This window comes from Athene cunicularia (assembly GCF_003259725.1).
Source record: "Athene cunicularia isolate RWA chromosome 1 unlocalized genomic scaffold, athCun1 chr1_part1, whole genome shotgun sequence".
In the NCBI taxonomy this organism is placed as follows: domain Eukaryota; kingdom Metazoa; phylum Chordata; class Aves; order Strigiformes; family Strigidae; genus Athene; species Athene cunicularia.
In genome coordinates, this window is record NW_020799091.1 from 22126980 (window position 1) to 22151338 (window position 24359).

Here is a 24359-nt window from a genome sequence, read left to right on the forward strand (position 1 = left end):
GGAATGAAGACTATTTACCTTCCCCTCATAGTTCATTATCATTATTAAGCCGTAGGAATGAGGACATGTGCACAAGAGTTGGATATAGCAGGCCTGTTCTGGCTGCGTCAACATTATTTCCCGAAGAAGAAAGTATATTCAGATATATTCCCAAGTTTTCCTTTTTTCTCCTCCTAATTGTATTTGTGTACAAAGATTTCAAGATTTCACAATGCCATGTTGTCTATGCACTGTTTACTGAAGCAGTAATACAAGCTTTCTCATTGCCAAATTACCAAGACACTTAAACAAGTCTCTTCATTAATAATCTGTTGCCTTATACCTTCAGATTCCACTGTCTGGTCTCACCTCTGCTTGCTGCCTCAGCTGTCTTCCCCTCCCTCCCTGGCTTTAAAGCTATTTTAGTTGTTCCATCTGCCCCCTCAGGCCCTAACATCTCCTTTAAAATGGATCTTCAGCCATCTCTGTGAAGTAAGAAGTGACCCAGGTCCCGGCATAGATGGGGTGGTGTAAGTGCTTGCAGATGTGTCCACACTGCGCCCTGCAGCAGCTGTTTCCAGCTGGTATCTCCATGTGCTTCGGTGCAGTGCCATGCAGAGGTGCTAATGAGTGACCATATTTGCATTAACACGGGGTTATGTGGCAGCAAAAGAGCAAAGCCTGTTCAACCAGGTTTTGACCAACCTGGCTATGCTGATCTTAGACTTGGATGGCAGCTTGGGCTCTGCAGGCCACCTTCACTTGGCATGGTGTATGTATGACCTGAAGTCCTTCATGGGTTTCTAGCTACATGGTTGGGCCCTGTTTTCAAAAAGACTCATTAACTCGAGACTTCCACACACTTAGTGACATTCAGGCCCATCTATGCCAAAATCTCTTTGGAAAATGCAAGTTACTATTATAAATCACTGCAGGCAGTAGGGGATTTATGTCACATCCGAGGTCTGCAAGTGTTAGTTCTTTTAGCCCCTTTTTGAGAGGATGGAGAGATTGCAGTGGTGGAGATGCTGCTGTTGATAGCAATGGGAACAGAGAGCTCAGTCTGCAATGGGTGCAGAGCCTGATCTGTCCTCTTCTTTCCAGATCCTTTTAAATTTAGGCTTGGTAGGTCACTGTGGAGGAACATGGCCACCTGATACTTCTGTTCTCTAGATGGAGAGGACTGAAATTTCTGAGGTTCTTTATCCATCTCATTTCATAAGCACAACATCCACCCTTAAATATAAATTAGATGTCTGCATAGCCTATGTGCACTTTCATGCCATACAATTTTTCTCCTGAAAAGCAAGATTTTGTCTACTCTGAAGAATGTGCTTTTTTCTGGACTCATCAATTTGCACCTTCTCCCCATTGTCCGTATCCTTTATCCTTTGCTTCCAGGTCACTGTGACACTACATTGGAGTCTGCAGGAGCAGGACTTATTCATGTAGCACCTACAAAAATGAGGTTTTAATTTAAACACACATCTCTAGTACATAATATATAATAAATTGGCATAATGAAAATGGATAAACTGGGAATGCAGCTCATTGTGGAAATAGTACCTAATATGGGAATAATTCCTAGCTCCTCAGGGTTCCAGTGCTCCTTTCTGCTTTGCTCTGAGCATTCAAAAGCATGCTCACCGCAAGATGGTTTGTGTTTGGAATGATGACATTTGCTTAATTAAATTTCAAAAATATCTAAGTGGCAGCCCTACTGGGCCAGAGTCAAGAACTTTTCAATGTTTTCTGGTGCTTAGACAGTGTTGTTGGTTGGTGGGTAGTGAGTTTTTACTTCATACATTTATCATCACATTGCTGACAGCAAATATAATTTAACTCCACTCTAGAAGCCTTATCAATACAAATCTGTCATTATATCCTAGTTACTCTACACTAGCAAAAGAGAGAGCAGCATTAACTAATAATTCTATAGATATGTGGATGGCTTTTGATAATAATATAAACAGGCATTTTGTTAGAGGGATTTTACTAACTTTGCTAATGTCACTGCTACAGTTCCTGGGAACTAATATAACCAGGATCATGCTGTATTGGACTCTGAACAAGGAACAAAACACACATGCTCCGAATGAGTTGACTGTGAGTAATAATGGATGGATATGGGCTGGATAGTGGCACCAGGAGCAAGTAGAGCCAAATGTAACATATAGTGTTCACTTGGGCTTTTTCCTAGTATCATTGCATTCTGACCTATCCACTGCTCTACAAAACAGTACCCAAGATGTTCTCCGTAAGCAGATCAGGACTGAGTTGTCTTTTAAGAAGTAGAAGATGTTCAGATACCAGTAAGACCATGTAAAGCTGCCTGTACCTATGAAGTGTTGTCAGTTCCCAGCACTGACTGGGTACTCCTCTGACTCCAAAGCATACATACAACCCAGTATGTGTAGCAGCTCCCTCCAGCCCTCATGCCAGTCTCCCTGCCACCTGAAAATGTGGTACATGCAGGTGGGCTTTCTAATTGCAGCACATTCCAGCAAGGTGCAGTATTTGGTGCTAGTGCAGCCCTGAGGGAACTGTACCAGCTCCGTGTCATCCTTCCATGATGCCATCTTTGCCATCTCTTTTGTCTCCATTCAGTCTGTTTTAATTAGGACCATCATAGCTACTACAATACCGCTGCTGCAAAGAGCTCCCCAGAACTGGCCCTGCCAGTGTATCTGGGACAGTGAGCAGAGGTTGTGGGGCTGCTGTCTGCTGGGTGAGGAGAACAAATGGAGCTGCCAGGAGCAAGTCATCATGGGCTGAATATAGTTTGGGGTGAGAAGGCTAGCACAGACACCTGGGCTGCCAGCATGCTCTTGGAGAGAAGCCCTGAGGCAGCACTTTGTGCCATGTCTTCACTTTGAGGTTCAGATCTGGTCTTGGGGGCATCTCAGAGCCCCAGGACCCATTGAGGGTGGTGTTGGGGCTGTGTATGCATGTGCTGTCAATTCATTATGGTATTCAGAATGCAAAAGTATAGTTTTTAGTCAAGGAAACAGCAATTAGTGGGGAAGTGCTTAAAACTGGAGAGGACAGACAGAACAAATAACCCAGATGCATCCAACTGGACAAACAAGCTGTGTATAAACAGTCTCTAAAACTGTTTACACAGTCCAACAGAAAGAGAAAATACAAAAGATTTATTTTCCTGCTTGAAAGCAGAGGACACAGACGCTAGTTCTTTGTCCCTTCCACCGCTGTTTGGCAGTTGGCTGCTGGTGATGACATGCCCTGTGGCTGTGGTGCTTTTAGGTGTGGGGCTCCCCATATTATACAAGCACTTCCATTAGTTATCCAGTCATTTCTGGAGCCTCTGCCAGGTGCATCAGCAGAAGCATAACTGAACACAGGCACCCACTCATTTGACTTCTTTTGCTTCTGCTATTTTCCCTGTATCAAGAGCACCAAATCCTCCACAGCCATTAACAACAACCTTGATACTGACAGGGTACCTCAAGACATTGCAGTCAAAGATACTTATGGGAAAGACAGAAAACACAGAAAAAGACAGAAATTTTTTCAGCTGCTGCGGAAAGGGATGAATAACCATTTTAAAACCCTATGTTTCTATTTTACCCACTACCCACCCAGGGCAACACTATAGAGTCGCAGCACAAGCTCTAGCCAGTGCTGCTATGATGAATTTACTCTGCAAATAGGTTCCCTTTTCCCAAGAGAGGGGAACTGGGCAGGGGACATCCAGAGGATACAAGGGGTTAGCAAACATTACAAAGTCTGGGGCATGGAGCTGCTAATCTCTGGGTAGGGATACCCAAGTGCCCGTGGAGTGGTGTGCATGGGTACATCATGGTGGAAGCAGGAATAAAGTCACTATAGCTAGGAACCTCAAGTCAGCGAAGCTGCTGCAAGAAGGCATGGTCTGGGTTAGTTGTCGACAAGCAGAAATCCCTCCAGCAATTGCCTCTTACCCTGGGATATCTATCTCTTCTTCTACCATTTACCTCTGAGTGAAGCAACTGGACTGTCAACACTCATGGCTAAACCATGTTCACAGGGCCACAAGCCGTGTTTCAGAGGTGGAGGGTGCATTGGAGGAGAACACAATATGCTGCTGCTGGCTGTGGGAGGGGCAGGCAACATTGGAGGAGGGACTTGGATTTCTTAACCTTGACTGTTAATTTCTTGGAAGCTGCCAATTTATTAAACCAGCAGAGGAAACCTGTTTTTTTCTCCACTCTATACATGATAATGACCCCCATTTTAAATTACTCTCCTTAGAAAGGCAGGGGAGAATGCCAAGAAAAGAAGAATGTGGTGGAAGAGCAGGAGGTGAAGCCATGCAGCACACAGCAGAGCTACTTTGCCTTTCCTTGCTGTCCCTGATTCATTAGAACCAGCCTCAGCTTTGGTTTCCCAGATTTCAGTCATCTTTTCTGAGCTCTCCAGTTTCCAAAGGCAGATGTAGGGCCAGCAGTCTTTGTATTTATTTCTCACTTGTGTCCCAGCATCTTCCTCAGCATGGAGTTCAGAGATGCTGTTTTGAGGATCCCATGACATACCTTGCAAGGAGTCTATAACGAGGCTGGGATGGTTGTTTGTCCCCATCACTGATAGCACATTATGTCCCACAGGAGGAGCAGAAGATGTTGGAGAATATTTGTGCGGTGGGACAACGTAGTGATACAACTGTCAGAGGTCCTTTCCTTGTCTTGATGCTGCTTTACACCCAGCTTGTACACATCGGCATTGGTTACAATCTGGTCCTCACAGAGCTGGGCATACAGTCAATTTTCTTCTTGAGGTTAAGAGAACCTCTTGTTCTAAGTGGATGCATAGGACTTCAACTTGTGCATGTGCACATCTCCTGTGTCACTATGTTTGTCTTCCCGGAGCCCAGACTGACCTGTTGTAGTTCAAAATTGTGGCCACTGTGGCCCCATGCAAGATGTGGGATCACTCTGAGAACTGGTACTGCCTCAGGTGGGAGGGACTGTGCAATCCTGTGTGACTGAGAGATCTCTGAAGGCCCAAGCTTGTCCAGGCTCCTGATTAACACAGGACTATCACACTAGGTCATATCAGCCTTGGTGTTGTCTAGCCAAGTCTTGAAAACTTCCAAGGATGGAGCAGCCCCCTCTCTGGGAGATGTTTTCCCTAATGTCCTTTCTCATCTTCCAAGCTCCAGCCTGAGCTTGGTGCCCCTTAATTTTCCATCTGCCACTCCCTGGAGGTGTTGTGCTCTGTCACTTATGTAACTCCCATTGAGCTGAGGCATGTTTTGTGATAGACTCCTGTTAGATCACCCATTCACTTCCCCATCTCTGGACTAGCTTATGTGCTCTGCTCCCACCATCTCAGTATCCCTCTTACTGGGCCTGCTCACACCGAGAGATCCAAAGCAACATGGTATATTACCAGCAGCCTCCAGGGAATAACAGCTTCCCTCACTCTGCCGGCTACATGCCTTGTTCTGCAGCCTGCCAGGCACTTTGTCCCATTGGAGATGCCAGTATGCCCCATGTTCAAACAAGGTGTGACCCATAATTTGTAGCAACAGGAATAGGAGCAGAGGTTTCATTCACTGCACTGGAGATAGTGCAGTGAGCAAGCGGTTTCAAAATCCAATTTCATAGACACAGAGATTACATTAATCTCTTTTAATAGCTAAACAATTCAGTTTTCAAGATAGCACAAAGCATGGGATATTCTTGACAAAACTGGTGCTTCAAAGCTGCCTACATCAGATTTAAAATCCTAACTCCTAAGCTCCTAATGATAGAATCGATTGTATCTTTTCAGACAGTAGCACTGCAAAACTTGTGTTTAATCTCCTCTTTTTCTAACATGCTGTAACTGCCTGGGCTTGCCTGTTGGGAAGCAAATGTAGATTGACTTTGCCTTCAAACACCATATGAGGAAACTCACTCGGCCCCCACCAACTGATCTTGGGGGCCTGTGGAATGATAAAAGCTCAAGTTATCAAAGTATCTGTAAACTGCCTTCTGATTTCTAGCTGGAGCACCTCCCTGAATCTGGACCCTTTGATTTAAGGTGGCTGCTTTCTTTCACCATGTCTCAACAGGCAGAAAAGGGCATAGCTTTAATTCCTGTTGGCTCAGTTGCATTAGCTAACATAACTGAAAAGCCCTCCTTACCTCCAGAAATGCAGAAGTGAATGCAGATCTACATTGGAAACTTCTGCCCGTGTAGTTAAGTACCTTGTAATATACAAAGATATTTCCATACTGCCAAAAATATTGATGTAAAAAGTACTTTTCTTGTTGACACTGTTTTGCTTGGAGAACCAAAATTAGCTCTCCCGGGGAAGACACTTTATTGGGCTAGACTTCATGTTTTCAGAGAATTTGCAGGTTTTGTGGTCTAGGCATATCCATTTTGGACTGATTTCTAGTGTTTGTGTTGTGATTTAGGGCTCTGACAAATGAGCTCTAGGAAATGATGGTGAGGTGACTGAAGAGGTGACCCACCCAGCTGTTTATTACTGCTCCACTGGCTCAGATTACTGTCCCTGCAGCAGAGTTGGCAGAGACAACATATGTCCAGGGCAGAGCTGCTTCAAATGGCATTTGAGTTGAAATCTCCAAGGAGGTGAGATTAGATTAGATAAAAGACTGTGAACTAGAGATACCGAGATATTGTCCATAATGGTTTAAGCCCATCAAGACCAGCACTGCTGCTATGGTTCAGGTCCTTACAGCTTCTGCCCCACATTTCTGTCCCTTCTTTGCACCAAGGCTGGCAGTTGTCTGATCCTCATAGGAGATGATTCAGAGACTTCAGCCAAATGATCTCCTCATTCACCTAGAAGGAGTGTGGGAGGCTAAAACACCACCAATGTCTATCAGCTTAATCACAATACCTCTTTCTCAGACAATGGTACGTGTCCTGGTGTCTCCGCTCCACTCTAGCCTTTGGTGGCTCATCTGTTTTCCAACCAAATGGTCTTCTGAGGCCAGAGGCTCCCCCCAGTGCTCCTGTATGGCCAACTAGTAAGGCCTCTGCTGCCAGGGAAGTTACCCCTTACCCTTCAGCTGTAATCTCCATTCTACTATAGGAGTAACCTGCTGTAGTAGGTGATACTGCTGTAAGAAATGGAGCTGCCATTAATGGTTGTCTCCTTCCTCTCCCAATTAAGAAGGTGGCCAGACAGAGACTGCCCTTGCACCCTGGTACAGCAGCAAGCAGGAGCCACTGCAGGAGCGAGTCAGGACTGACTGACCTGAGCAATATTGCCAGGCTAAAATGCACAAGAGTTTTTCTCTCCCTGGCCCATTACTAACACAGAAAAAATCAGTGGGAAAAAGACTGGCCCTTAAATATACAGTGAGTCTTTCCCCACCCATTACCACCTAACCGATAAGCTACTCCAGGCTATGTTGTTTATGTTTATGAGTATTTAATACCTCTTAGCATTTGCGTTTGCCTTGAAGCTACAGGCAGCTATGCACTGTAGTGTGCTAAATATTTGCCATAAGTACAAACAGATGTTTGAAGATCTGCTTTGAAGCAAATCTTTACCCTGTAGATTTTCTCCTAAGACTCCTCAGGAATAGTATACATCCCTATATTCAGAGCAAAGCCTTGAAGGGCAGGAAGAGAGGAGATACATAGAAATAGTCAGTAGTGGAACAGGAACACATACTCACATCTCTAGTGCATAAATCCTTCACAGCAGCACTTTGGACATCAGAGTTTTCATAAACAAATTTGCAGGGCCTCATTCCTATAAAGTGATCTATGCTGTGTGCAGGTCTTTTAGGCTTGTTTTAACTCACTAGCCAGATTCTTGTCACCCTCAAGAGCTATTGCCTGCAACCTAAAAAATCTCCCTAATATCAAAAATCTCAGAATGAGCAGAGAGGGAGAAACCTGAGTGGTGTGTATGGATGGCTCTGGCTCACACATATTGCTTCTCTTAGCTGCATGCAGAAATGGAAAGGCTTCACAAAGCATTAAATAATTTGACTCCCAGAGTCAAAAACTCAGTTCACAGTCCAAAACTGTGAGATACCCCATGATACTGTATGCCACATGCAAAGTAATGGGGAAGGTTAAACAGTCTGCCTCAGGCAGCTCTCAACTTATGTCAAGATGCAACAGAAAACCTGAGAGGGGAAAGGTAACATGGTAGTGGTGGAACCAGCCAGGATTGTGTGGTGATTGCTGTGTGGGAGGTTGCAGCCAGGACTCTCAAATGACTTAAACCACTGTGGTATGGCTTTGGTTTTGTTTCTTCTTTTCTCACATTTTGGGGGAGAAGAGGGTGTGTCTGGAAGTTCAGGTGCTAGCTTGAGGCTTAGATGATCTATGTCCAGTTTCTGCCTTGCCAGTGACTCCCTTGGGTGAGCTGCTCCCATCCCCTCTGCCTCCCATCCCCTCTGTTCCCCTCCAAGGAAAAACAGCACGTCCATTCCCCTGAAGCGTATGAGAATAATACTTCAAAGTCTGTGAGGCATTCAGGTATGGTATGAGAGAGAGCCATATCAGGCCCTGAAGAGATTCACTCTGCATTAGCTTTTGACTGTATGCCTTGGACACCAAAGGGAAACCTTCAGAGCGCTCAGCGTAGCCAACTTTCAAATGCAAAGAAATGTTTGACATGAGCTACACAGGGAACTAATGTTCTGCTATAAATCTCTCTAATTCACGCTGCAGAACGCTTTCCTTCCACTCTGCCTCATTTCACCTGTCTCTTGCATTTCTTGCTTAAAATATGAAAACTCTTCATATCTATTTTTATATCATTAATTTTCTTTTCCTAGTAACCACTCTTTTGTCTTGCCTAATTCCACTTAATCTGAAACTGTTTTTCTTCCCTTCCTCCTCCTCATCCATAAAGTCAGGCTGGAGCCATCCATCACTGGGATACCTGCTAGGACCATGTGGGCAGGTAAATCCCAGGTTCTACAGAGACTATGCAGTGAGGAGTGGCTGGCTAGTGCTGGCAGCAGGGTATATTGCAAGAGGAAAGTGCTTCCCAGTTCCTGCATCCAACTCAGTTTCCCGGGTTAGGCTGAGGTGAGTGGTTATTCCTTCCTTCTGAGCTGTACTTGCTCTGTGCAGGAGAGGCCAGTGTGTGCTGGGCGAGGAGCTGGGGAGCAGCTTGTTTCCTCAACAGGCCAGGCCTCCAAGAAGCACTGAGGTGCAAAACAGGAGCTTGCTGGAGTGATAGCTGGAGAGAGAAAGGGGGAAAAAAAAGAGTATGGGATTGCTGTGGATTCAAGCCTTTATCTGCCCTCTCCTTATCTTTTTTCTTTTCCCTGCTTGCAAGGAAGGGACTAGCAGCTAAGATAATAGCATGGGACTCAGAAGACTTACTTGGTTTGTAGAGTTATTTTTCTTTGGTTTAGGTCCTTGAAACAGTGTCCTCAGGGTGGGGTCAGCAAAGTGACAAAGGCAGGAGTGGGAGCATGGGACCAGAGCTGGAGAGGAGCCCGTCCTCATCTACAGTAAGAAGCTGTTTGACTCAGCTGTAATGTGAAATTTCATTTGCCAGCTGGTGGGGCCAGCCATTTTGTCATCCAGTGCTCCTGTGCCCTCTTGTTAAGAGAGAACAGGGTTTTTTTTCCCTTATAGGGATGAAGCTTGGACAATTAAAGTCTAGTAAGGGCTGTAGCAATGATCTCAAAAGTTTCTGGCTAAGAGTCTGGCAGCTGTTTGCTGTACCCATCTTCACTCAACAACCCCCAAAGTGGCCTGAGTGAGAGGAAAGATGCTGTGTTGGGGGACAACTAACTGATGCACCTTCCTATGAGAAATATGCTGCTTACATCAATGCTGTAGGTAACAAATCCATTTGCAGTAGATTTCCTTGAGGTAGCAATGAAATCCTCAATGTTTTTGTTTGACATCTGCAACCCTAGTGGAAACCCAAGTGTGACTCTTGCCTTACATTTGCAGCTGAAGCCTTATCCAAGACAGAAAAGAAGATGCACCTCTTTTTAAAATTTATTTTTGTCTTCTGAAGCTACAAACAATGCTTTTCTGGAGTAAATTGAGAGGCATAGGGCTCTGTGGGAATGATCTGCTTCTAGAAATTTATTTCACATGGCTGTAACTCAGCAAGATAGGATGGGAAAAAAGAAACAGGCCCAAACCCCCAAACACTCTGAAAGAGTGAAAGAGCACTCCAAATGCATCCTCACATCTCCTGCTTCCCTAAGAGAATGGAAATCTTTGCAAGAGACATTATATATCTACTTCTAGTGTTAAGCATTCTTTGTTTTGTTTTTTAAAGAAAAGCCAGGTTACACTACAAAGTATCACCTGCCCAATTTTAAATTGGAATAAATAAAATATTCTTGGGTTTGCATTTAACTTCCTGTCCGGTGCCAGTTTTCCTGGGACCAGCATGGATCTTCTGTGAAATACTCTGTGGGGGCCAGGAAGGCAGCTCCCTGGCCCCATCACCTTCACAGTGGTGATGAGACACAGAAGAGCACCACCAGCAGCCAATGAACCCACATCCCAACAGGCTGGCTCTCCTTTTCTGCCATCGCTGGCTGCTTTCAGTGCAGGGTTTCCTGCTCAGTCTCACCTTTCACGAAGGGACTGTGTCCAGTTGCCGTTTAGAAAAGGCAATTTTTCAAATTGTCCTTGTTTGAGAGAAAAATACTGTGTTCAGCAGCAGTGAAAACAGAGAGCTAAGTGCTCTCTGGTGTGTGATGCGCTGATCTGATGAGGCTGGGCCATGAGTCCAGCAAGTTTTGCACATTTCTATACTGTGTAGTGGTAAGCCAACATGTATGGTATTTTTCCTTTACCCTAGAGCTTCCTCCTAGGACCCTGCCAGTAATTTGATCTTGCTTTGGTAAACCATCATGCAGACACAACATGGAACTGTAGTACTAATGACCTGTGTTAATTAAAAATCAAATGACACTTTCTCAGGAGAAAGTTCTTTAGTTCCAGCGTTTTTCTTAGATAATTATACCAAGCCAGCCTATTACCCTCCCCTGTCATTTCATTTATTGTTCACTGTATCTAAATTCCTGAATGCCATTGCACTACGTTATTTTGTCATGTTCCACTCCATCATTTCAAAGTAGGTTGCCTATTTGTTTAAAAATACAGCAAAAACTTTAAAGTCTTGAGGAGAGAGATGCCATATCTTTACTGTGGTGATGTTCAGTCTGCCAGTTCAATTTCACTGCCTTGTAGCACCAAACTGAGAAACTCTTTAACTCTTTGTCTCCCCTGGTTTCTAAAATAGCAAGAGATAAATAGGAAAAAGGGAAGACACCTTCTGTTTGATATTGTTTGACTCTCAAGTCAGTTGAGACTCTGATATTAATAACTCACTATTTTGTTTTGTCTGACAAGTTGCCTCCATGTGCGTTGGCTTTTCAGCCTGAACTTAGGCAACTACATGACTATTGTGTTCCCAGGCTCTGAGCTACAAATTCCAGTTTTCTGCTTACCTTCAAGCCAGAATTTTAAAATAGGAAGTCATATCACTGAAAATCAGGTGCCTACGCCCACAGTTAGTTGGCAAAATAAAAATGACCTGACTGCCTCAACAGCTGAACACCTGCAGACCCTGTCAGTATCTTGGGACTTGAGAGGACAGAATCTATACAGATCAGACTAACTTTATGTAGAAACTCAGATAAGGATCCTAATTTGAAACTCTGGGCTGCTATTCATTGCTAAGGATGTGCTCAGAAGCTAGAAACAGAAAAGAGGATCTGCAAAAGTGTGGAGAAAGGTGCATTTGTTCATATCACTTGTGCAAGATGCTTGTGAAATGTGGTTCATGTTGCATTGCATCATTTTTCACATACCCTTAAATTAGTAAGAGTCTTTCCAGCTATCCAAATAACGTTCCCTGTGAACTGAACTACTTCCCCTGGTTAATACACTGGGTTGCTACCTGCTGAAGAGGTGGGGTTGCCCCAAATGCCTAATGCCTAATGCCCATGGCTTGCTGCTTTGTGTAACTGGGAACAATCTCCCAATCACCTCGTGATGCAGGACAGCTTGGATTTAGCAATTCTCTGAGATTTAAAAATCAAACCAGCTAATCAAGATTTAAACCAGTGTGGGTTGAAAAGACTAGCGAGTGGTCCAGCCATGAGTTAATTCATTAGTTGCAGTAAATATCGCTAGAAGAGCTTGTCAAAAAGAAATGTGAAGCAGCTGAAATGAAATGTCCTTAAAGTGAATGTCAGAGGCTTTTGCAGCTGTCATCCAGTGAACTGGGAGACTGCAGGCTTTAGATAGAAAACGAGGGTGAAAGAAATAAAAATTTGAGTACAGAAGATAAAGTACGAGTTCCCACTGAGTGATTATAAAGGAAGCAATCTTACCACTACAGGGACCTAATTAGAGACTGAATCTCACAACTGTCTAATTTCTCCTCTAGTACACTGAGAAACCCAAACTAGCTAAAGCAGTCTGTTCAGACCAGCAGCCGTAGGAGGCTCTGCTGCTTCAGGGCATACTGAGATGTCAGGTTTATATAGCTGTGGTCATTTCCAGGGTTCTTGAATGCCATAGTCTCTCCAACACTCCCTTAGGACCAGGGGAGCAATTTAATTTTCTTGCCTGGCCAGCACAGCATCATCCTGGTCCCACAGAAGGCAACAATGGGCTACTACTTCTGTGTACCCTACTCTGTACCTGAGCCTCCTGGAGGAAAGACACCAGGACCTGTTTTCCCAGGCAAATATAAGAGTTAATTGTCAACATTAACAAGAGAGACTTTGATGAATCACTGCTTTTGTTGGTCTCTGAAAGGTGCAGATCAGGTGTGGGTCCTCAGACCTTCCTGGAGACACCAGTGCTGTCAGTCAGTGGTTGCATGCATTGTTTCACTTAAGCCTTGGTGCGGGGCTCAGCTCTTCCACCTCACTCCAGCTATTGCCTGTCTGAGACACTGTCACCCTTTGCTCTTTCCTTCTGGGAATGTGGAAACAGTGGACATAGTTTGAGACTAACCTTTGGCAGCAATGCCCATTGCTGCTCTAGCTGCTTCCTCCTACCTCTGAGCTGCAGTGCATCACCTCTTCATCGGTGTGCTAAGCAGGGAACTCCCAGAGTTAGGTTTTTTTCTTTGCTTGGTGGGCTTTTCTAAACAGCAACAAGTTTTTGCTGGATTTTATGTAAGACTGGTCTGGGCCCCAGTTCTCAGCACTCCCCTCTTGTTGCCAGGAAGGGCTGTGCCAGCAGGAACCATGCTCTGGGGTGAATGAGCAGCGGGGTCAGCAGGAAGGAATTATTTTAGCCAGTATTGCCATTAAAGGCACTTTTTATGTAACCCTGTCCCCGCAGAGTGATTCTGTACAGGTGAGGCTTCACAGGTGCACAGGCTTCCAGTGTTGCTACTACTAGCAGCCTCATTTTCCTGTAGCAGGATTTTCCAGGCTGAGGAAGGACTGGAACTTCTGAGACCGCTTGGGGAGCTTAGCACTCCTGGGAAGAGCAGGGATGACTGCTCAGGATGGGTAGATGCATCATGTGTTGGTTTACCAGTCTCTTCTGCAGCTGGGAGGAAGTGACCTGCCCAGAGAGAGCTCAACATGGTTAACATCTGACAAGGACATTTTCATAACCAAGATAAATAAACAGATGCCTTTTTTGCTCTAGGGAGATAATATCTTCTGTGCTACTAGCCTGAGACCATTTGCTTGGCTTAGCCTGTATTTTTACCATATGCAACAAGCTTTAACCACTTCATTTGAGGCTGTTATTCATTTGAATATGAAACATTTCTGGCATTTTTTTTCCCATTTTTCTGGCCTTTACATGTTGCTAATGTCTCCACTTCTGTATATATGTTTTCTTCTCTAACATTTCAGCTCTCCTCTCTTGTAATATTTTAAATCCTTAATTGCCTGATGCTGCAGATGGAGAGTATTAGTTACCTTCCATCACCACTCTGGCCACGATGACTTCCTTTGCTTGACAAGTTGATTACTTTGTCAAGGTGAATGTTAAGTCTGTCTGGAGTATCTCTGTGTGTCTTGTGCCAGATTGCAATTGCAAGCTGGTTTCTTGTTGAACATGCTGTTTCTCCAGACACAGAATACTGGGAGTAAAACAGTGATTTTGAGGGGCTTTTTTTCCACACTTCTTGTCTGAGATTGATGTTGCTTCAGTTTATACCAATAGAATTTAGATGGCTATATCTCTAAATGTAACAAACTGATGCATAGCAAGCAAACCCAACTGATGAAATTCCATTGATAAAGAAAATTCCCATCCTGGCAACCACCCAGCAAAGTCGGCAAGTAGCGATTAGGAGTTAATAATAACTGCACCGAGTCTGCCAAAGCTGCTGGAGATGTGACATACAGACACCTCCGTGGAGACAAAGAATTGTTGTAGTGCCTGCTCCCTGCTGCACTGCATTAGCACATCCAAAAGGGCAGTGTCCTGAGTGAGCGGTGGGGCTGAGAGGCTCCCTAGAGTTCCAGTTATGGGCAGTAGGGACCAAAAAGGAGTCTTTGCAAAGGCATTGCAAAAATGGCTTGACACTATGGAAGTTCATTAAGGAGGGGAAAACTTCCTCTCCACTGTATAGTAGGATATCACTGAGGTTGGTGTCTCAGATCTTGCCATAGCTCCCCTTCACAGATCCAGTGCACAGTGAGGGATCCAGTTGTCTCTGCTTGTCTATATGCAGCACCAAACCTTGCCTCCTTATGCCATGCACATGCTTCCCAGGCCTCCAGAGACCTTCAAATGGTCGTATTCTGCATGACCCCTAAAAGAGAGGAGACAGCAGTTGCAGCGTGGAAGCTATAGTATTAACAGTGCTTTCAGATCATCCACTGGATACAATGGAGGCAAAACAACAAAACCCAAGTAAATTAAATGTGTTTCATAGCAGTTCCTGAGGGAGAACAAGTTGCATTATCTGTGAGCTGCAAGCCATGTCAAGAGGGCTGGATCTTCCACAGAGAAATTGGCCCCAAAATGTCATTGTTATGGTGAGAAAACCACCCAAATTTCTCTTAATTTTTTCTAGCTGATATGTTATAAGGAAGTGGCATCCAGACCACTATAGGTATTAAGAATTTGGGAAACAACGCTGAGTAACACAAGGAACAAAAAACAGTGTGTGCTTTCTGAGAAGATAGGGAAACTGAGTCCAGTGCCACTGGATGCTTCAGGAGAGTAAGTTCTAACAGCTACAGTAGCCAAATGTCACTTGGGACCAGAGTGTGAACAACTCTTTTGTGATATTACTTAGCAAATGTCTCAACTTCTTGAGCTTGTTGCGGAAGATAAAAGAAAAGCTTGGCCAGTGTTATTATCTGGTGGTACAGGAGCATTCATTTCTCTAACCACATGTGGTAGTATCTGACCATCTTGGAAATTTGAGCGGGCAGGTCAAAGGAAAGCAGCGTGCAGACTTGGTTTTCAAAGACATAATTTTTCCTGACATATTTTAACAGAAATAACAAAATAAGAAAAAGCAAGGTACACTTGTAAGATGAACCTTGGGATCATACCATCTACAGCCAAATCAATTCTGGGGACAGTGTGAGCACTGAGGGCAGATGTTGGGCCACTCTCGCCCCTGGCAGATGTGGATCTGGGGTTGGTCTCCTCAGGGGATCCCACAGTGAGACCTTAGCAAAGAGCAGAGAGAAGAGCTTTTCTTGTGTCATACGATATGTGACAATGCAAGGATGCGTTGGGGCACCTATATATTGATCTGCCTCAAACCAGCTTTATACAAGAATGGAAAAGCAACATGTATCCACCTCTTTATTTTTTCCCCTGGTGTTTGTGGGAAGGAGGAAAAGAACCTTTTACCGTCTGAATTTATGACATTCCTGCTCTCCCTGGGTAGAAAGGAAAGGGACATCTTTTCTCTCTGACTGTGAGGGAAGCACTGACTATTGGTGTGAGTGATGGGCAAGAAGCTCTCTCAGGTTAGACCTTGTTCTCCCCAGAGACCTGCACCCCAGCCACTCCCTGCCCTAGGCTAGTGTTCTGGGGCCCCCTGGCCTGTCCCCTCCTATGCTCCCCCCTTTCCAGTAGCTATGAGCCCTGCCACTTTCTGTCTTTGGAAAGGCAGAGGTGAGGGAGCAGGCTCCCAGGAGGCCCAGAGGAGCAGAGGGTCTCCATCAGGGTTATCTCCTTGCAGGAGATGAAGACAGGGTCTCCGCTGCAGGGGCTGCAGGCAGGAGCAGTCATTCACTTCCCTCTGCAGCTGGGAGCACTTTTCCCCGTCATTTATCACCTGACGACTGTTTTTGTGTGTTTCCCTCTAGGCAGGGAGCCAGGAGGGTTAGTGCTTGGGACACCTCCTCCTGATGCGCTGACAACGACGGCAGCAGTGTCCTCCCGCCGAGGGCGGTGGCCCCAGGCCTCGGGCACACGGCATCCGTCCTCACTGCCCGCCCAACCCTCCCCTCGAGACCTACTTTTGCTGGGAGAGGCAAGGTAACCTCGCCACTGAAAATAGCTGGGACGTCAGCCAATGGAGATTAATGGCATCATTAACGTTCCCAGTTTATTTATAGGCTTAAAAATGCCTCAGACCTGCGAACTGAGCAGAATTGCTCTATGTAACATAGGGACCCCCAGGTCTCCTGATTCTGCCTTTCCCCTTCCTGCTATTTCATCCTGATCACTGGGACTGTAAAACCTTTGGAGCAGGGACTGTCTGTCATTGTAAACCTTCCTAACTCAGGGGATGCACATGGATATATTTCCATGAATGCTGTATTTGTCTGGTCTCCTTCCTCCGCCCAACTCTTTCTGTACACACAGTGTCCTGTGGCCCTTCTTCAGGAAAATTCTCTTTTTCATGAATTCCTGAGGCACATCTGAGCAGTCGTCCCAAGGAATTAGTGATTTTCCACCTTGGGTTTTAAACTGTGAGCTCTGTCGGAGGAGGACAGGGAATCTCATAGCTGTGGAGAGCACCTAGGACATGTGGGGCCCTAGTGAGACATGCAGATGTAATTAATGACTGTAGAGGTCTTCCTACAGGAGCCAGCAGAGCCAGCCCAGCTCCCAGGTCCTCCAGGAACCTTGTGGGACCTTGTGGAAGAGAAGAAAAAACCACCCTGAGTGTGTTGGCCCCACAGAAGAGGAGTTTTCAGCACGTGACCTGCGGCCGCACTGCCTGGCCTGTTTCCCAGCACTCAGTGAAAGGTAAGTGAGAAAGCAAGCTTGTTTTCAGCAGGCACAAATCCAAGGAATTGGCTGTGTGACTGGGAGATGGCTCCATGGGTGGGAGAAAAAAGTAAAAATGCCAGTAGGGATTACTCCCACCCAGAAACATGGATAACCAGCATGGCACCTCATGGAGGGGAGGTTGCTTCAGAGCGCAACCGCCCTTCATTTTGCTGTTGGTTTTTGTTGTATCAATGTGAGATACTCCTGTGTCAGTCTCTCCTTGAACCTCTGTCTTCTAAGGGCTGAAATAAAAAACCAGCAGAGAACCACTCAGATTGCTGTTGTCTTCTTTTTTTTCTGGGCAACAAGACTAGTTCGAGGCAGAGTAAAGGACCCCAGAATCCTAGAAGGAGGATTTCTCTGCCATGGCCACTACAGGTGAAACCACCACCCTGGGATCCACTCAACCACCAGTGTCTGGCAGGTTTGAGTCATCTCAGTGCCTTGTTTTCCCCTTACTCTCTTTCTCACTTGAGTTCTGGGCTCTGGGTCTCATCCATCCCCTCCTGGCCAGGTCCCAGCTCTCTGCTGCGATGGGGAGGACAATGCCTGCTCAGCACCTCTCTTTCCTTGTCTGTTAAATGGCACTGTGACACTTAACCAGCTTTATATAATCTTTTGAAGGACAAAAGTGTAAGAGCAATTATTCAATCATCCAAAGATCATAACTGGAAGAGTATTTATTTCCATGTCTGATATATGTGAGATCCCATGTAATTTGGAAGACTTCAAGGAAAAGGCAGGTCACATGCAACATCTGAGATAAAGAGGGAAAAAGGTAATGTTTTAACTGTACTCTATTTATCCTAGGAAAGAGACACCTCTTACATAATTGTTTCTTGTCTAAATTTCTGAACAACTAACCAGAAAAGTCAGCACGGCTTTTTAGACTGATATCAGACTAGAGGAGTGAGTCTTGTAACAAAAGAGGCCATCTACCTCTTAAACTGATTAGCTTCTTTGAAAGGTGAATATAAAAGGTGGAAGATTTTTTTTAACAAGACGGATAAGCCACATTTCAGCTGCACGACAGCTGTCTCCTGGACCTCGGTGCTGCACAGCTTCTGTGGAATTACTCACTCCTGATACAGAAAGCAAGAGTAGGGATATTTTTCCCGTTTCACTGGGCTACACCCAGCTGTAACCATATTTAAACCTTCCTTTTTCTAGCTGTCAACACTGGGTGGCACTAAGTAACTCCTTCTGACACTATAAAATTGACTCTAAAAACCTGAATCAGGCTGACTTGGCTCCACTCTGTCCTGACAGCAAATGCTTTTGGTTGAGAAACTTCTGATCGTATGGTTATTGTAGTAGAAACATCTGACTTGCATGGCACCTTTTGTACCTCCTTTGTTTGTTATGTTGTTAAAGCTCTCCTGAAACTCTGGGCTCACAGGTTTGGTAAAGGTTCAATGTGCTGTTGGGCTTGAAAGCCAGATTTCCTGTACTGAGGTGAGAATTGATGGAATACTGGAAAATAACTGTGCTTTCTGCTGGAGATTTAAAACGAAACTCAAAGAATCACAACATGGTTGAGGTTGGAAGGGACCTCTGGAGATTGCCTAGGCCAAGCCCCCTGCTCAGGTAGGGTCAGCCAAAGCTGGTTGACCAGGACCATGTCTAGTGAGGTTTTGAGTATCTCCAAGGAAGGAGACTTCACAACCTCTCTGGGCAACATCTTCTGTTGATCAACCACCCTCACAGTAAAAAAGTATTTCAGTTTGTGCTCACTGCCTCTTGTCATGTCAGTAGGCACTGCTGAGAAGAGCCTAGCTCCATCTTCTTTACTCTCTCCCAACATCAGGTGCTTCAACACATAGTTAAGATCCTCCCTGAACCTTCTTTTCTCAAGGGTCAACAACCCCAGTTTGCTGAGCCTTTCCTTATTCAGTTGCCCCAGTCACTTAAGCATCTTTGAAGGACTCACTCCAGTATGTCCATGTCTCTGTTGTACTGGGGAGCCCAGATCTGGACACAGCACCACCAGTGCTGAGCAGATAGGCAGGATCACCTCCCTTGACCTGCTAGTGACTTCCTAATGTAGCTGAGGAGGCTGTTGGCCTGCTTTACCACAAGGACATATTGCTGGCTCATGGACAGCTTGTCCACCAGGAGCCCCAGGTCCTCTCTGCAAAGCTGCTTGTCAGCCTGGTCAGCTCCCAGTGTGGACTGCTGCATGGGGCTGTTTCTTCCAAGGGGCAGGAGTCTTCCCTTCACTGAACTTGATGAGATTGATGTCATCCCTTTTCTCCAGCCAGCTGAGGTCCCCCTGAATGGTGGCACAGGCAACTGGTGCATCAACCCCTACTTCCCTCCTCCTCTGCAAACTTGCTGAGGGTGCAGTCTATCCCAACATCCAGGTCATTAATGAGGATGTTAAAAAGTATTGGACCCATTATTGACCCTGGGGTTCTCCACCAGTGCCTGGCCTCCAGCTGGACTTCATGTCATTGGTCACCACCCTTTGAGCCTGGCAGTTCAGCCAGTTTTCCACACACCTCACTGTCCACCTGTCTAGCTCATACTTCATCATTTTACTTATGCGGATGGGAGATAGTGTCAAAAGCCTTGCTAAAGTTGAGTAAACAACATCCACTGCTATTCCCTCATCCACTAAGCTGGTCATCTCATCATAGAAGGTTGGGGAGTTGGTTAAGCATGGATTCCCTTTCATAAAAACAAAATGACTTCTCCCAGTCAGCACCTTCTCCTCACTAAGCCTTCATGTTCTGCATGACCAGGTCCCCTCTTCCCCATCCAGCAGCAGTCCCATATTTTCTAGCCATAGAAGCCCTTCATGTCCCTCACCAGATTCAACATCATGTGGGCTTTGGCTTTCCTAACTCCATCCCTGCACACTCCAACAGTGTCTTTATAATATTCCTAGGGTTACTTGACTCTGATTCCACCCTTGGGTTTTTTGTGTTTGAGATCTGCCAGGACTACCTTGCTCATCCATGCAGGCCTCCTGCTGCCTTGGTTTGATGTCTTGTATCTGGGCATAGACCATTCTTGAGCTGGTAGAAGGTGATCTCTGAAAATCAACCAGCTTCACTGGACCTTTCTGCTTTCCAGGACTGTATCCCATGGGATTCTTCCAAGCAGTAGTCTGAAAAGGTTAAAGTCTCCTGAAATCTAGGGTTGTGATCCTGCTCTTTGCCATACTCCCTCCTCTCATGATCCTAAACTCCACAATGTCATGGTCACTGCAGCCAAAGCCACCCCAGCCTTCACATCCCTGACCATTTCTTCCTTGTTTGTGATTCTGAGGTCCAACAAATCATCTCCCCTTGTGGTCTCTTCAGTCACCTGTGTCAGAAAGTTATCATCAGTGTGCTCCAGAGACCTCCTGGATTGCTTGTGCCTTGGTGTGTTGCCCTTCCAGCAGATATTGGGATGGTTGAAGTCTCCCACGTCCTCATCGGCCTGCAAACATGAGACTTCCTCCAGTTGCCTCAAGAAGACCTCAACTACTTCTTCCTGATCAGGTGGTCTACAGCAGACATCCACAACAATGTCATCCATGTTTGTTTGTCCACTTATCCTGACCCATAAGCTCTCAGCTGGCTCCTCATCCATCCAAGGCAGAGGTCCATGCATTCCCACTGTTCCCTCAAATCAAGGGAATCCCCCACTTAGTCTACCCAGCCTCTCCTTGCTGTAGAGCCTGTGTCCATTCCTGGCAACATCCATAGCAGGGAGCTGTTCTGCCACAACTCATGATCGCAATGAGATTGTATCCCTGCAATGTAACACAGACCTCTAATTTCTCCTATTTGTTCCCCATGCCACGCGCATTAGTGTGCAGGCACTTCAGAGAGGCACCCAGTCGTGCTGATTTCCCAGAATACGTGTGAGAGTTTCCACCATGAAGTTCTCCCATAGGGACTTCCTCATCTATGTAGGTAGCCTTGAGGTTCTCCCTCCATCCCTGTTTTGTTGATTATGATGTGTCTCCTGTCTGCATCACACTGAACCCTTCCCTTGCCAACCTGGTCCAGCACTTCCTACATGATGGTGGGTTGCCAACTCCCTCCCCCATTGTTCCTATGTTGAAGTTATTCCCCAGCAGGTTGGCCAGTCTGCTGGCCTACTTTTGTCCCATTTGGTGAGATGGATCCCATCCCTTCCCAGTAGTCCTCAATCCTCAAAGAGACTCCCATAGTAATAAAAACAAAATCCTTGTTAACAGCAGCTTCACAACCAGTAGTTGCACCACAGGATACATCCACTCCTCCTGAAGCCCTTCCCCATCAACAGCAGCATTGAGGAGAAAAACAGCAGGGACCCCACGGCCTTGGCACTCACCCCCTGAGACATGTAGCTATGCTTGATGTACTCCAGGTCTCCCCTGGCCATTTCATTAGTGGCCTCATGGAAAAGCAAAACCAGAGCCTCAGCAAGCAGCAAACCTCCTTCGATGCCAGACTGGGTCAGCAGATGGGGGCCTCTCTCCCCTGCAGCAGGGAATCTCCCGCTGCTGCCACTTGCCACATCCTCCAGGTTCTGCTGAGGGGCTGGGGCAGCCAAGCATCTCCCTGACCCTGGCGGGAGGTCCCCCGTGTCCCTCAGCCCCAACTTTGTAGAGCTTCACCTTCTTTCAGGAGCTCAACCTGGGCCGAGGCTGCTGGCACGGCAGGGGCTGGCCAGGCCCCATTGGAGGCTGCAGCATCCTCAACCACAGCATCACCCAAGTGGTCCTCAAAGGGCTCCAGGAGTCCCCCAGCAGCCCCAGAGACTCTTGAAGATCTCAAAGTGGAGCCCGGACACTGTTGTGTCTGCTGGCTGCCACTGCCAGCTGCGCACTGTGAAATTCCTCCTAAAACAAGTCAGCTTTAAAAGGAGCACAACCAGGAATGCATGTCTTTCAAACCCTGCAGGCAGTGCTAGCCCTACAGGTGCCAAGGCTGCCATTTTAATGGCCTGTAATGGCTCCAGTGGGCTTTGTGGGACCCTGCTGACTGATGCTGGTGCATATGGTGATGGATGCAGCAAAAAATCAGGGCCAAGTAGTGTGTCCTCAGAGGACATGTGGCTGTTCTCAGTCAAGCCACCCATGGAGACCCACTGTCATGTCCTGATAACAAAAATTATTGTTGCTGTGTTTGTACCTGTTCCTAAGAAGGTGTTTACAATATGACAGACAATAGGTGGTATAACCTGATGGGATCATAAAGATTTGTGTCCTGAAAGCAAGGACATAGAAACACCAATAACAGCTAAAAATCCTCAATATGGAAATTAAATTACATAACCAAATATTTACATGGCAGCGGGAGAGATGCGGCTGAGGAAGAAGCTGCCCACAGCAAGAGATGGAGAGTACTGAAGAACCTCATTGTGTCCAAGCAGAAGAGCTGGCAGAGGGTGAGACCAGCTGGTGGCTACTTTAGAGCCAGAGCAGAGGTGATCCGTACACCAAGCATTACCTACAACCTCTCTGCCCTCTCCTGTGGCAGTGGGAGGGGGGGCCCAAGTAGAGCCAAGGATTTCTGAAGAACAGTTGAAAAGCACAATTTCTGGTTGATGAGAACTATCTGCCAATAGGAGTGCAATACATTGATCGGATTTAACCTATAAAATTAGAAAGATCAAAATGTCTTGCTTTGATATTTCTGAAGACATGTTTATTGACTTTTTTTGAAGCTGATATCACAAGAAAGTCCAGACAAGTAACACTGGGGAGAGATGTTTGAAGGCCCTCTCTACCTCAACAGCAGTGAAGATTTACCTGACATGTGCTACACTTTAAGATCGCGGCCAAACCACAGGCTGTGGGTCAGCTTGCAACAGGGCTCTCCTAATCCTCCTGCTCAGGGTATAATGTGGTATAAATTATTTATTTATGTTGTTTATTGGACCAGATAGAGCAGATTATCTACAAGGCCACACTGCCTGCCCCAGAGAGCTGGGAGCCAGGAGGTAGTGGTTGAGAGTGGTTGTGTTCACTCTGCTCAGGGCCAGCCCATGTAAAGTAGGTTGGCCTTGGCTGCATGACATGGCACTTGACTACAGCTCAGCTTGTCCCTGCATGTTGTGCCTATGGACCCAAGAGAGACCTAGTATTTTTGTAGGTTTTTTTTTGTTTTTTTTTTTCTTTCATCTCAGCTCAAAATGCGCAGGATAATGAAGACGACGCTGTAGCTCACTAGTGTTGGGTTTCCATAGTGTAAAGCAGTCAGGGTGTGTTGCATGCCCTAGACTGAGGCATGAGAGTGTTCAGGAGAGCTGAAGGATGGAAAGGCTGGAGGGACCATGCTGGAGGAGGGAAGGGAGTAGCTGTACCCAGAGTAGTGCTTCTTGAGGGTTGGAGGAAACTGCTTGTCCAACTCTAGAGGAGAACATGGGCATGTGCTAACGGACACAATGGGCACAATCAAGGATGAGGCCCCGTGAGTCATCTGGAAAGTTGTTTCTGACAGTGTAGGTACATCTGATGGGCATGTCTACATCTCCAGCAAAGAGGGGATGGACTCTAGCCCTGGGATTCTGCTTATTCTCCACTGGACTCTCTGCTAACTCTCAGGCTAGGAGTTGTATCACTCCAAGTAGCTGTTTCCAAGACAAACTTTCTCTGCAGGGACAAGCTGTAGTTGCAGTGTCTGTGAGCCCAGCACTGCCACACTGCCCTGGCCTGCTTTTACTGTGCAGCGTAGGCACCATCAGGCTAAGCCAGTCTCCTGCCTTGCTGCGCTCCAGCTCCAATGTGGCCCCAGTGCTGCCTGGCACACCCAGTGTGATGCTGCTTCTAGGAAACCTTTTTTCAAATCTTTTTCTGTATGAGAAACAGAAGGGTCTTGAACTTGCATCTTAGGTGCTTTGAGCCTTTGATGTTTTAGGCAGTGGATTACAGTGGATGATAGCTTTTCTTCATCAGCCTTGCAGCTGAAGACAAGATCTCCTTGGGAATCCACCTTTTCATTCCTGTGAGGGTTTTGGTGTTGACCTGTAACATGTTTATTCACCTCTATCATGATTGTTTGACTGCTGAACAGAAAAATCAACTATTGGCAGACCTGCCTTGTCAAATAGACAAAGACTTAGAAGAGTCAGAAGCTCTTTGGAAAGAGGCCCTGGCTTTGCAGGGATCACAGTGCTTTGGGCAGAATTCAGGCAGAGGATAAACCCCGCTATCCAAGAGGATAACTTGGGGAAAGAGAGTTGCATGGGATTTTTCCATTGCTGCAGGAACCTTTACTGTAATTCAGCTCATGTTGATTAACCCTGAATGCTAGATTCTTAAA

General features: G+C 46.0%; 1 protein-coding gene across 14 annotated transcripts in view; it reads left to right on the forward strand.

Moving 5' to 3' along the window:
• LOC113486553 overlaps positions 1-24359 on the forward strand; it is a 69693-nt gene that overhangs the window by 37163 nt on the left and 8171 nt on the right. For 6 of the 14 annotated variants that reach the window (XM_026860643.1, XM_026861222.1, XM_026860805.1 and 3 more), the window contains exons 1-2: positions 15349-16371; positions 16924-17088. In XM_026860643.1, the coding sequence (XP_026716444.1) occupies positions 16076-16371; positions 16924-17088 (461 nt within the window). In that variant the 5' untranslated portion in view covers positions 15349-16075. Of the gene's footprint in view, positions 1-8812; positions 8992-14806; positions 14907-15348; positions 17377-17421; positions 17658-20420; positions 20599-22388; positions 23916-24359 lie in introns of those variants that run through there. The other 8 variants (XM_026860886.1, XM_026860722.1, XM_026861059.1 and 5 more) reach the window with 8 other exon arrangements.